Source organism: Rhinolophus ferrumequinum, chromosome 19 (assembly GCF_004115265.2).
Source record: "Rhinolophus ferrumequinum isolate MPI-CBG mRhiFer1 chromosome 19, mRhiFer1_v1.p, whole genome shotgun sequence".
Classification (NCBI taxonomy): domain Eukaryota; kingdom Metazoa; phylum Chordata; class Mammalia; order Chiroptera; family Rhinolophidae; genus Rhinolophus; species Rhinolophus ferrumequinum.
In genome coordinates this window covers 1,189,537-1,201,604 of record NC_046302.1, presented here as the reverse complement: position 1 = coordinate 1,201,604, position 12,068 = coordinate 1,189,537, and the positions used below count along the sequence as shown (strand labels likewise).

General features: G+C 45.0%; 1 protein-coding gene across 3 annotated transcripts in view; it reads left to right on the top strand.

Moving 5' to 3' along the window:
- The first annotated feature begins 544 nt into the window (after positions 1 to 544).
- Positions 545 to 12,068, top strand: part of EEFSEC (eukaryotic elongation factor, selenocysteine-tRNA specific) — a 286,027-nt gene continuing 274,503 nt past the window's right edge. For all 3 annotated transcript variants that reach the window (XM_033087205.1, XM_033087202.1, XM_033087203.1), the window contains exon 1: positions 545 to 917. In XM_033087205.1, the coding sequence (XP_032943096.1) occupies positions 602 to 917 (316 nt within the window). In that variant the 5' untranslated portion in view covers positions 545 to 601. The remainder of the gene's footprint in view (positions 918 to 12,068) is intronic.

Here is a 12,068-nt window from a genome sequence, read left to right as displayed (position 1 = left end):
ATGGCTGCCTCATTCTCTACGATGGAGCCTCAGCACAAACAGGTACTCTGAAAGGCATTTAATGATCATCCATTATAAGGTAGCTGTTCTCCCTTTCCCTGGCTATTTAGTCCTTTTTAATTTCCGCTTTTATTTCCCTAAAGTGCTTCTTACTCTCCGAACCCATCTGGTTCCGTCATTAGTTCACCTGTTTGTTGTGTGACCCCCACCCTCACCCCAATACAATATAATGTCAAGAGGGCACTGTATTCCAGAGCTTTGATCAGTGCTTGGTACCCAGGAGGCACTTAATAAGAGTTTGTTGGGATGGATGGATGGATCCCCCAATCTCGGGCACCTCCAGGCTTTAGGTGAGAGGAGCCAAGTGAGAGAGTAGCTTTGTAGTCGGTGACCTGGGTCGAGTCCCGTCCCTTAGGCACCTTCCTCCTGCGTGGTACCCGGCGGTGTCTGCAGTTGCCTGGAGGTCGGAAACTTCGGGGCCGGAACGGGCGTACCGGGCGCGTGGCTGGCGGGGGGGAAGCTTACTGGGCCGGACTGCCGCGGCGGGGCCGCGGGAGGGGCGAAACTAGCGGGTGTTGGAGGTGGTGGCGGCGGCTGCAGCATGGCCGGGCAGCGGGTGAACGTGAACGTGGGCGTGCTGGGTCACATCGACAGCGGGAAGACTGCACTGGCGCGGGCGCTGAGCACCACTGCCTCTACAGCCGCTTTCGACAAGCAGCCGCAGAGCCGCGAGCGCGGCATCACGCTTGACCTAGGCTTCTCGTGCTTCTCTGTGCCGCTGCCCGCGCGCCTGCGGTCTGCGCTGCCCGCGCCCCACCTGGCGCCGGACGCCGGGCCTGAGCCCCGCGAGCCACAGCTTCAGTTCACGCTGGTCGACTGCCCCGGGCACGCCTCCCTCATCCGGACGATTATTGGCGGTGAGCGTAGTCTGGGGCGGGAGCCGGGCTCGGGGAAGCTGGGCGGAGCGGCCGGGTTCCGCTGCCCGGGAAGGGAGATCACACTTCACTGGGGGGGTGGCCACCGGGGCCCCGAGAGGCGGACGTGACTCGCCCAAGGCCCAAGTGAGCGGAGGCTTTGGGATTGGAACTCACGGCCACTTGACTTGGAAGCTTTTCCCACTCAGCACAACCGAGCAGGAAGGTGCTTTCCTTAAAAAAAAAAAGATTTTGTTTTTATCAAGATGTGTTTGTAATACATGAACAAGTTGAGAAACATGAAAGACTACAAAAAGGGTATACGTAAAAAGTGTCACAAAAAGAAGTTTGCACTCACCTGGCCTTTAGTCACCTGACTCCCATTCCCGGAACCGTCAACCACTGTCCTTTTGTACCATTTCAGGAAAACTCACGTACAGACTAGCATATCTGCTTATATCTGTACCCCCGCCTCAGTTTTTCTTCTTTTTTTCCTTAACAAAATGATAACATCATATACACTATTTTACTTAACACTAAATAAAGGCTTTATATCTGTACATATAAAGCTACACATCATTCTTTTTTAAGGTCTCATAAAATTGCATTGTGCACATGTATCAACATTTTCGTAACTAATTCTTAATGTTGGACATTTATGTCCTTTCTAGTTTTTGCTAATGATGCTTCCGTGAGTTTTCTAGAACAGAAGTCTTTGGTGAGTATGCTAGTAGTGTATCTGCAGGATAAGCTAGAACTGAACGGGCTGGGGCAAAGGGCATGTGTATTTTTAGTCATGGATACTGCCAAAATGCTTTCTTAACATGTACTATTTAATTAATTTTTAATTATAGAGGTATATGAATATGCTCTATTTGTGAAGCAATAGAACATTACAAATCAGACAAAATGTCCCTAATTCCCCTCCTATCTCTCCAGAGGCATCCACTGTTATCCTTTGTGGATTACCTTTCCAGGCCCATTTTACTATACTTAAGTCTATGGACAGGGCTTTAAAACTTACTTTGTTTTTAGAGAAAAGTGATACCATAATACGAGCATATGGCACAATAGGGCATGTAGCTAAAAGAAGTCCCTTCACTGCTGACCTAAGTTACCTTCCTTGTTTTCTATTTCCTTATGTTTTCTTCCAGTGCTGTCTCTATGCCTATAAGCACATATGGGAATATATATTGGGTAGATGATTTTATTGGCCTGGTGGCAGATAGTCTGATTGGTCGCTGGGCATGCCATGTCCCAGCTATAGTGATGAGTGTGCTAAGTACTTTCATATTTGTTACCTCTTAACTGTTTCATGCTGCAGACAGTCTGAAATAATTTCCCCGTTTTACAGTAGAAATGGAGGCTCAAAGAGAAGGGACCTGCTCAAGGTCACACTGCCTAAAGTCCTCTACTCAAGCCATATTTCAGTCATTAAATGAGTATTGAGGGGCACATGATCTTCTCTACCTTTTTCCCCTCATAACTGAATTCTGTTTGATCATATCCAAATACATTTTAAGACATGTACTCTGAGCCAGTCTAGGTTGGAGGTAGAAGAGAGAAGTTTAAAAAAAAACACAAATGAGAAGGCAGATTCTTAGTCTTTTTTAGTAAATAGTGTAGGCAAGTGGTGAAGGACATACTTTTGGAATCAGAACTAGGCTTGAGGTCTGGCTTTCTCCCTTACTAACTGTGACCTTTGAACTTAATTCTGGACCTTCCACACACTGGCAGATACTAGTAACTATGCAGCTCTTTATTGGCATTGCTTGTCTGATATGTTTGCTATTTCCCTGGGCAAATCCTACTGGTGGTTACCAGTTGAGGAAATTGGGACTTAGGGGGGCTGCTAGTAAGTGGCACAGCCCGGATCTGCTTCATTGCAAAGCTAGAGAGCCCTTTCCCACACTTTCCCAGGCCATTTTATACTGCCCCTGCTCCCTTCTAACATATACATTTATAGAGAAGCTCTTCACAGGACAGAAAGGTTTCAGGCAATAGCTTGATTCTGTATAACCAATTCCTCCAAGAATTTGGCAAGTCCTTGGTCTAGACTAAAATTGTAGATGAAAATAATTTTTTTTTTCTTGTGCGTACATTGTGGCTCTTTCTACTTTTCTGTCACCTGAACGAGGAGACTTTCCTTGTCTTCTTACAGGCATAAAAATGTGACCTGAGCACATTGGAATAGTGAGACCATGGCTGCTACTATTCTTCCTTAAATAGGTCAGATTCCCCCCAAAAAAGACTTTTTCTTTTCAGGGAAATTAGAAAAAAAGATTTTTTTTCTTTTGAGGGGAAGGGTGCTCACATTTGAGTTCCTGCTCTGGCCCAGGCCCATTGCTAAGAATTTGATTCTATGCAACAATCATGACTGGTGGGAATGTGGTGGGAGTGTTAGCCTATATTTCAGATGAGGAAACTGAAGCTCGGAAAGTAAAATACCCTGGGCTGGTGTGGCTGGTGTGGCTGGTGTGCTGCCCTTAACCTGGATCTGGACCTTTAGTTATCCTCGTGATCCATAAACCCATGGACATCTTTGCCTTCTTGAAATGGCTCCAGAGGCCAAATCCTGGCTTATGGCAGCTGTCCTCCTACAGTTCTGGACATCGTTCTTCTCCTGAACACTCGCACTCCTCTCTTTAATTCATTCCCCCCACACTAGGCAGCTTACTCCTTTTATAGATGTTCATCAGATCATGTCAACCCTCAACTTTAAGACTTTCCAATGGCTTCTCATTGTGCTTAGAGTAAAATTCAGCTTCTTTATGGCCTTCGGGAAGAGAGACCCTTTTTATGGTCTGACCTCTGCCTGTCTTGGAGCCTCATTTCTTGTTCCTGACTTTCAGCTCCACTAGCCCCATTTCTGCTTACTGAATGGACCAGTCTTTGCGCCTGTTCTTTGTTCCCTCTGTTTGGCATATCTGGCTCCTCCTCTGACCTACCTATGTAAAGTAGCCCCAGCTCTATCCCCCTCATGCTTTCCGGTGTTCCTGTTTTACTTCCTTGTAGCCCTTTGCACTATCTGGTGCTCTTTCTGTGTTTGCTTGTCAGTTGCCTCTGTCCTCAATGATAGCAGAGCAGGAACCATGTCTGTCCTGTTCACCAGCATATTCTCAGTGCTTGGGCCAGAGCCTGGTGTGTAGTAGCCACTTGGTAAGTTCTGAATGAATGAAGTTGTGTACCAGCTGCTGGGCTAGCTGGTTATAGTGAGCGGAGAACCTTCTCCCTGTATTAGTGGACAGAAAATAATCAGCATGAGTCCTGGCCTGTAGACGATACATAATGCATGTTGATTCTTTCCCCTCCCTCTGGGTGCTGACAGCGGAGCTGGGGAGAGGGCATCACGTGCAGAGTGACAAATTAGAGCTCTTTGCATATAGGACAAAAGCAGGAATTACTTACTTAGCTGGAGGGTACGGTGTGCGATATGATAGGGGAAGAAGAGCTTTCCTAGTAGTAGAGAAAATACCTGAGCAAGGCTCTGAGGCTTAAATCTGTTGTTGTCTTATCTTTAGAATTAGAGATAACTGCCAGCATTTAGGCAGGGCTCGAAATCAGCTGGTGTGTAGAGAGGTGTGCTGAAGATGAAGGTAGAAGGGATGGTGGACCAGATCCTATAGATTGGTAAGTGTTGGGCTTAGATTAGGCCCTTAGTGTAGATTTCTCCTAAGAGCCCTGGGAGGCTATTAAAGCAGGTTTGTGATATCATCAGGCCTGAGCTTTAGAAAGATGCAAGATCGCTGGGCAGGGATTCCTACTGATGTACGCACCACACCTATAGCTGGAATTGCTGGAAGATTGGGCTCTTGTGAGGGTTCCCAGCCTACTGTGAATGATTTAGGCCCCTTGCTGAATACATTATCCCCAGGAGAAGGAAATTAGAACTATTGTCTGAGTTCATGATGATATCTCTGAAGTTTAATATGTCTTAAAGCTATTTCTCCTTAATACTTTCATGGACAAAAGGAATCCTTTCTTAACTTGGAGAAAATTGGGTTTTATCTCCTTGACCCACATGACCATAGGTAAAACTCCTAAGTGGTGCTGTGGGGTTAATAGTGACAACAGTACTTAGCATTTATTTAGTGCTGTCCATATGCTGTGGTGTTTTTTTTTTCTTTGTTTTTTCCGTTTAACCCTGACAAAAATCCTGTGAGGTAAGAGATGGCATTCCCATTTTACAGATGAAAAAGCAGCGGCTCAGGGGTGAAGAAACACATTCATAAGTGTCAAAGTTCAGTTTGAACCCACATTGATCTGACCACACAGCCCATACTCGGGCATTCTCAATGTGAATGATAAAGCGTAACTGTCCCCTCCTGTCCCCTGTCGTGGTGTTTCAGGGCAGTATTTTTCTCTAAATCCATTTTAGAGTATAAACCTTTCAGGGTTAGAACTTCAAAAAGATTCAGTAATGTATGTTTTAAAGACTTGGGTGGGGGTGAGGGACTTGGACCCATCCTCAATCTAACTCAGGCAGGAAGGAGGAGAACTGAAAAATGCCGGTATCTGGGCCTGGCAATTTATAGTCCTCTGGTGGCTGCTAGGATTAACAGTGTATTGTCGCCTGGTCTTTTGTTCCAGTTGTTCATGAACAGCAGCTCTTCTGCCATGACTTGTCACCCTGATCTCCTGTTATCTGTGCTACCATTTAAGTGGTGCTTCCTGCGTGGCTTGGATCCTCTCAGGCCCTCCTCTGGCCACAGGTTACTTGTAAGTCTGACTTAGGGTTAGTCGCTTTGGAGGGAAAACAGTCAGCAGCCCTGGGGATTTTTGTCTCTGCAGCATGGGAGAGAACATTTTTTTGTAAAGTGAGCTACTTTGCCTTCTTTGTTTTTCTAGCTTTCTGTGTTATTGGTGACAATGTGGAGAGAGAAAGCGTTTGTCCTTTTGTCCTGCTATGTCAAGGAGTGTGTGTGTAATCTTTCTGCAGTCTCTCTGAGATGCTCCCTTTGGATCTGTGAAATGGCATTTTCATGTGTGTGAACAAATGTGTGTTTTTAACCAGATTTTTTTACATTAACCTTTGGGCATTGCACATAATGTCCAGAAAGCAGCACGATACAAGCAGAGATAACAAACTGGGTCCTGGAATTTGGGCGTTATTCTAATGAAAAACCAACCAACCAACCAAAAGAAAACACTTTTGGTTTTCTTTGTCCCTAGTCTTTTTATGACTGTGTGTAGAAATATATTATGTTACATTATGGTATTCAGATATGTTTGTCCTAAAATACTGAGGCATATTTAAAGAAGTTGATATTAGTAGAAATGCTTCCGTAACCTTAACTTCTTTAGCTTTTGAATCTGTCAGGGCTTACTGTGCCTTCGTGCTGCCTTTTACTTTCTCTTCTTTGTTGAAAGATGCGCACCGTACTGCAATTTTCTGTACTGTCAAATGAAGCTGAGGCAAATCCCGGTGTCTTTTTTTCTTTTTGATCATTTTATTTTATTAAAGTTTTTTTTCAATTACCGTTGACATTCAGTATTGTATGTTTCAGGTGTACAGTGTAGTGGTTAGACATTTATATAATTTATGAAGTGATCCCCTGATTAGTCTGGTACTCGCCTGGCACTCTACGTAGTTATTATAACATTGACTATATTCCCTATGCTGTACTTTACATCCCCGTGATTATTTTATATGGTGTCCCTTGTGTTAACTTGCTTAAAGACTCTTTATGTCCAGGAGGAAGTTGGCCTCACTCAATGACAAGTGTGTCTTTATTTAAATACAAGTTTTCCTGTTTTGCCTGCTACCTTATCACTCTCTGACCCCACCTGATCTCCTTCCAAGTTGGAGTGCTTTGAGCTGTCTTTAGGAGACTCTCAAGTTGAGTTGTGTCTGCAGCATTTTCTCCTGGAGTTGGACAGCGGGTGACTTTGCTTTGGTTTGGGTGACAGTATGGGAGTAGCACAACATCAGAGATGCAGCCTTGAGTTTAAATTAATGCAGAATATTTGAGCAGTAACCAACAGGAAAGAAAAATGGAAGCAGGTAGTCATATTTCATTCTGTTGGGGTACATTTTTCTTCTCATGGGGCTTGCCCTTGAGAACAAAACATATCAAATGTTAAATCAAAGAATATTTTTGTAGTCATGCTAGGAATAGAAAATAATGCAAAGACTTTGCCTTCTTGAGTCAAATATTTTGCTGGAAGGTTATAATCAAAGTCAGAAGGAAATCATAGCCACAGCTTTTGGTAAAGCTGTAATCATTTAAACTTTAATTGTTTTTAAACTTTTCACTTAATGTCCTCTTTGTTTTCTCTCAGCATGTTTCTTGGTTTTTTCTTCAAAGTCACCCCATCCAGGTTGAAATAAGATTTGGGCAGGTCTCCCAGGAAACAACCTATACGTTAAGCCCTGGGACATCTTTCCTGCTCTGTTCTGTCATTCTGTGTTGGTTGGAGCCTCGGCCAGGCTGCAGATGAGATACCCTGTCTGTTGTCTTTGACTAGTTGGCCTTCAAGAGTGTGCTGGACGTGATGGTACCCACAGCCCTGGATGCTCTGGGTAACCTGGAGCCACAGTCCTGGTGAGCGGGAGCCTGACATTTCTGAAGTGGCCTTAGGGTGGGGCGGGAAGCGGGAATGAGTCCACAGGGGCAGGGCTGCAGTTGCACCTCATGCCTCCAGTGCTTTGCTGCCGGCTGACTTCTACCTGTTGTTCCCATTAGCCTCACAGTGAGGCATCGCAGGGACAGGGACATCTGAATCATTTCATGTGGGCCTGGCACATAGTAGATATTCAATAATGTCCTTAAACATTTTTATTGATATATAATTCACAGACCCTAAATTCACCTATTTCAAGCGTCCACTTCAGTGGTTTTGAGAATATTCACAGAGCTGTCTAGCCATTGTACAGTCTAAGTTGAGAATATTTTCATCACTCTAAAAAGAAACCCCATACCCATTAGCAGTCACTCTCCATTCTCCTCTTCCCTCAGGCCTAGGCAACCACTAATCTACCGCATATTTTTAGATTTGCCTTTTGTGGACATTTCATATAAAGGGAATCATATAATATGTGGCCTTTTGTGTCTGGCTTCTTTCACTTAGTATAATGCTTTCAAGGTTCATCCATGTTGTAACATGAATTATACTTCATTCCTTCTTTTGAACCGTTTTTAAATTTACAGTTCAGTGCCATCCATCTCCAGAACTCTTTTCATCTTACAAAACTGAAATTATACCCATTAAACAGTTAACTCCCCATTTCCCACCCTAGCTGTACTTCATTCCTTTTCATGGCTGGATAGCATTCCATTATATGGATAGACTACTTTCTTGTTATTTAATCCATTCCTCAGTTGAAGGACATTTGGATTGTTTCTACTTTTTGGCTATTATGAATAATCCTGCTATGAACATTGGTATACACATCTTTGTGTGGACAAACGTTTTTATTGTCGTGGGTATATACCTAGAAGTAGAATTGTTGGTTTATAGCATAACTCTATTTCTACTTTTTGAGAATCTGCCAGACTGTTTTCCACAGCTACTGCACCATTTTACTTTCCCACCAGCAATGTATGAGGATTCTAATTTCTCCACATTCTCACCAACACTTGTTATTGGTCTATCTTTTGGATGATAGCCATCGTAGTAGGTGTGAGATGGTATCCCATTGCATTTCCTTGATGGCTAGTAATGTTGAATATGTTTTCACATGCTTTTTGGCCACTTGTACCTATTCTTTGGAGAACTATCTGTTCAGATCTTTTGCCCATGTTTTAATTGGGTTATTTGGCTTTTTATTAATGAGTTGTAAGAGTTCTTTATATATTTTGGATGCTAGTGCCTTATTTAATACATGATTTGCAAATATTTTCTCCCCTTCTGTGGGTTATCTTTACTCAGTAATTTTTTTTTTTTAATTTATTGGGGTGACAATTGTTAGTAAACTTACATAGATTTCAGGTGTACAATTCTGTATTACATCATCTATAAATCCCATTGTGTGTTCACCACCCAGAGTCAGTTCTCCTTCCATCACCATATATTTGATCCCCCTTACCCTCATCCCCCACCCCCCACCCCCCTTACCCTCTGGTAACCACTAAACTATTGTCTGGGTCTATGAGTTCTTGTTTCCCATTTGTTTGTCTTGTAGTAATATTTCAATTAAATAATTGAGTTGAGTTGAACTAAGTAAATGAATGTATACTGAGAGGATTAAATGTGCCTAACACATTATCTGCACTGTGGTACTTGTGTAGCAAGTGCCATTTGCTTGTTTCTGGAAGGCCTGTTAGGGTCCCTCCTGTCCTCTTCCTGAATCTTCCCATTTCTGTGCTTAGTGCCTGCCAGGAGCTGGGTCATCCTGACTGGTCACCCCTTAGTAGTGTCTCATTCCACATTAGGGTCTTCCAGGGTCTGGTCTGCAGATATGTTTTGATGGCCCATGTAGCAGTTTAAAAAAATTCATTGCCAGCATTTAAAAATCAGGAGAGCTCGTAAAACAACCCAGAGTCCTGGCTTGTGTGCAAACACAGTGAAACTCTTATGTCCACGGAGACATGTTTCAGATTGGCGGCACTGGCCTGGGGCTGAGTGGAAGTGGTATATGCTCTGCAGAGCGCCTCTTTCGGTTACAGTGCCTGGGCCCTGGAGACATTGGGACTTGTATTCACTATTTATTCAGAGATTTCTGCAGACGTATTGTGTGCGTGTTCCGGATGTGAGGGCAGATGCAGACATGGCTATCTTTAAGGAGCCCCCAATCCTGAGGCTGGGGGACAGCAGGGGCACTGCCAACAGCCAGTTAAGATAAGATGCAGAATTGTAAGGGCTTTAGAAAGAGAAGCATAAGGTGTGCATGCCTCTGCCCACACCAGGGGATTCTGGGAGGGCCTGGAAGGTTTCCTGGCAGAGAAAAAGGAAAAGGCAGAGCAGACTCAGGGCACAGCCTGAATGGTCAGCAGTGTGAGAGCGTATCTGGCCAAAGACAAGAGCAATAGTAGCTGCCACTTTCAAGTGCGGGGAAGTGGGAGGAGGTGAGGCTGGGGCATCAAGGTCATGGGGAGTTGGGAGGAAGGGCTGTCTTGTCAACACTTTGAAGGATGGTTGAGATTTTGCCAGTGGAGAATATGGGAGGCTTCCAGCTAGAGAACTTGGAGTAGACAAAGATACAGAGAGAGGAAGGAAGGTCTGGAGTGTGAAAAGAGGAGAGAGCAGGCTGAGCTGCAGAGGCAGGTGGAGCCTAGAGCTGAGGAACTTGGAGAGCATCTTGTGTGTGTGGGGAGGAGGTTGGGTGGGTTTTGAGCTGGGAGATCTGGTGGCTTTTGAAGAGTCTGAGGAGAGGGCATGTAACAAGTGGTCTGAGGGTTGGGCATCTCTCCCCATTCCAACTGCAGCTTTCAGATCTGCTTGAAGAGGGACAGGGAGAGGGAGAAGGCGAGGGAGAGTGACATCACTGGCAGAAGGGCATCATCAGGAGGGAAAGTATGGCTCTGGGATGTGGATGTGGGAGGCTAAGCAGAGGCTGAAGAGCCATCTGCTTCTCGGAAGGAACTAGGGGGAATGGACATTATGGGAACAGCTACTGTCTGCTGGACACTGCTAATCCCTTGATCATCTCACTGCACCCTGCCAGCCACGCCCTGAGGGTGGGGTTTCCCTGCTCATTGTACAGCGCATGAAAATGGGACTCCTGAGGCCAGGGGCTGGAGCAGGGGTCTAGTCCAGGGGTTTAACTCAGAGCTCAGGACATGCCTGCTCTGGTAGGAATTGTGGTTCCTGAGGAGCAGTTCCTGGATGAGTCAGTTTGTCACAGATAGAGATTTCTGCTTTCATTCTACCCTGGATTGAGTTCTGCTTTTTGTTAATTGGGTCTTTTATTTTCTTGTGCTGTGTGATTAGGCTCTGCTGCTTTGAAGTGGCCTTGGTTGGGTGGGGCGGGAGTGGGAAGGACTTAGGTAACGGTGGTGATCCTCTCTTGGCAGGAGAAGAAACAAGTTTTGCTGTTGAGAGAGAAGTTGACTTTCCCTCTTTCCATATCTCTTGTGTTGTGATGATGCCCCTCTTGTCTTGGAGCCTTCAGGAAGACTAAAATAATTTCCTTTGTCTCTAACCTACTTCCTGAGGATATTTATTTGGTGGTATGCACAGGTGCTACCTAAAGATAAACCTGACTTTTTTCTTTTAAAACTAGTGCTTGGAATTGCTAGCATTGACCTGTTTGGCCTCAGAAACCCGCTCTGCCGGGCCTTGTGGCTTCATCTTTTACCATTGAATTATTTGGGTTGCTTAAGGCTCTGGGAGGGTCAATGGCTTGTCCTTGGTCATTTGACACTGGGACTAGAGCTCTGCTTTCCCGGTTATACGAGTATTGCAGCGTGTCACTTAAAAAATAGCTCTGCTTGGCCTCATTTTCAGGTTAATTTCAGCACTAAAGACCTGTGCGAATGTTTGTGTGTGAAACCCCATGTTCCCTATACTCTAAAATGATCCAGGGCACATTCAGAGGTGGTCCTCAGAACTTATGCTCCAGAGAAAATGGCTTTACATAGAAGGATTCCATTTTTGGAGCACTTGCTGTTTGATGCCCACAGACGAGTAGACCACAGAAAGATTGGGAAGGAAAGCTGGTGTTTGCCAGTGCAGACATCAGCTTTCAGTATAGGCAACAGAGGGCTGACAGTGTTTTAAAAAAAACAGTTTCTGCAGGGGCTTGATCAGCACTTTCCCACAGAATTTTCTGTGGTGGTGGGAATGTTCTGTGGTGGCACAGTCCCGCGTGGTAGTGTGAGCTGTGGGGGCTATTGAGCACTTGTCCTGTGGCGAGTACAACTGAGGAACTGCAATTTTAAGTTTTTTAAAATGTAAGTGTCAGTAGGTGGTTCTGCACCTGAGCGTCCTCCTTATCGGGCTGGTTTCCCGGCCAGTGACCACCATAGGCCCTCAGACTCCGTATCTGTAAGACTGCCCTCTCCACTTCCTCCCCTTCAGTGAGAGGATACCTCCAGTCTCCCGTGGCACAACCTTTGACATGATCCTCAGCATGTCCTCCTCTTTGCTGTCATATGAGTCAATTACTAGGTCTTGTCCCTCCTGCATATCCACTAACCTTTTAGCGTCCCCATTGCCACAGCTGCTGCCTTAGGGCCGGTCTCCATTAGCTCCTGACTGGATGTGTACAAC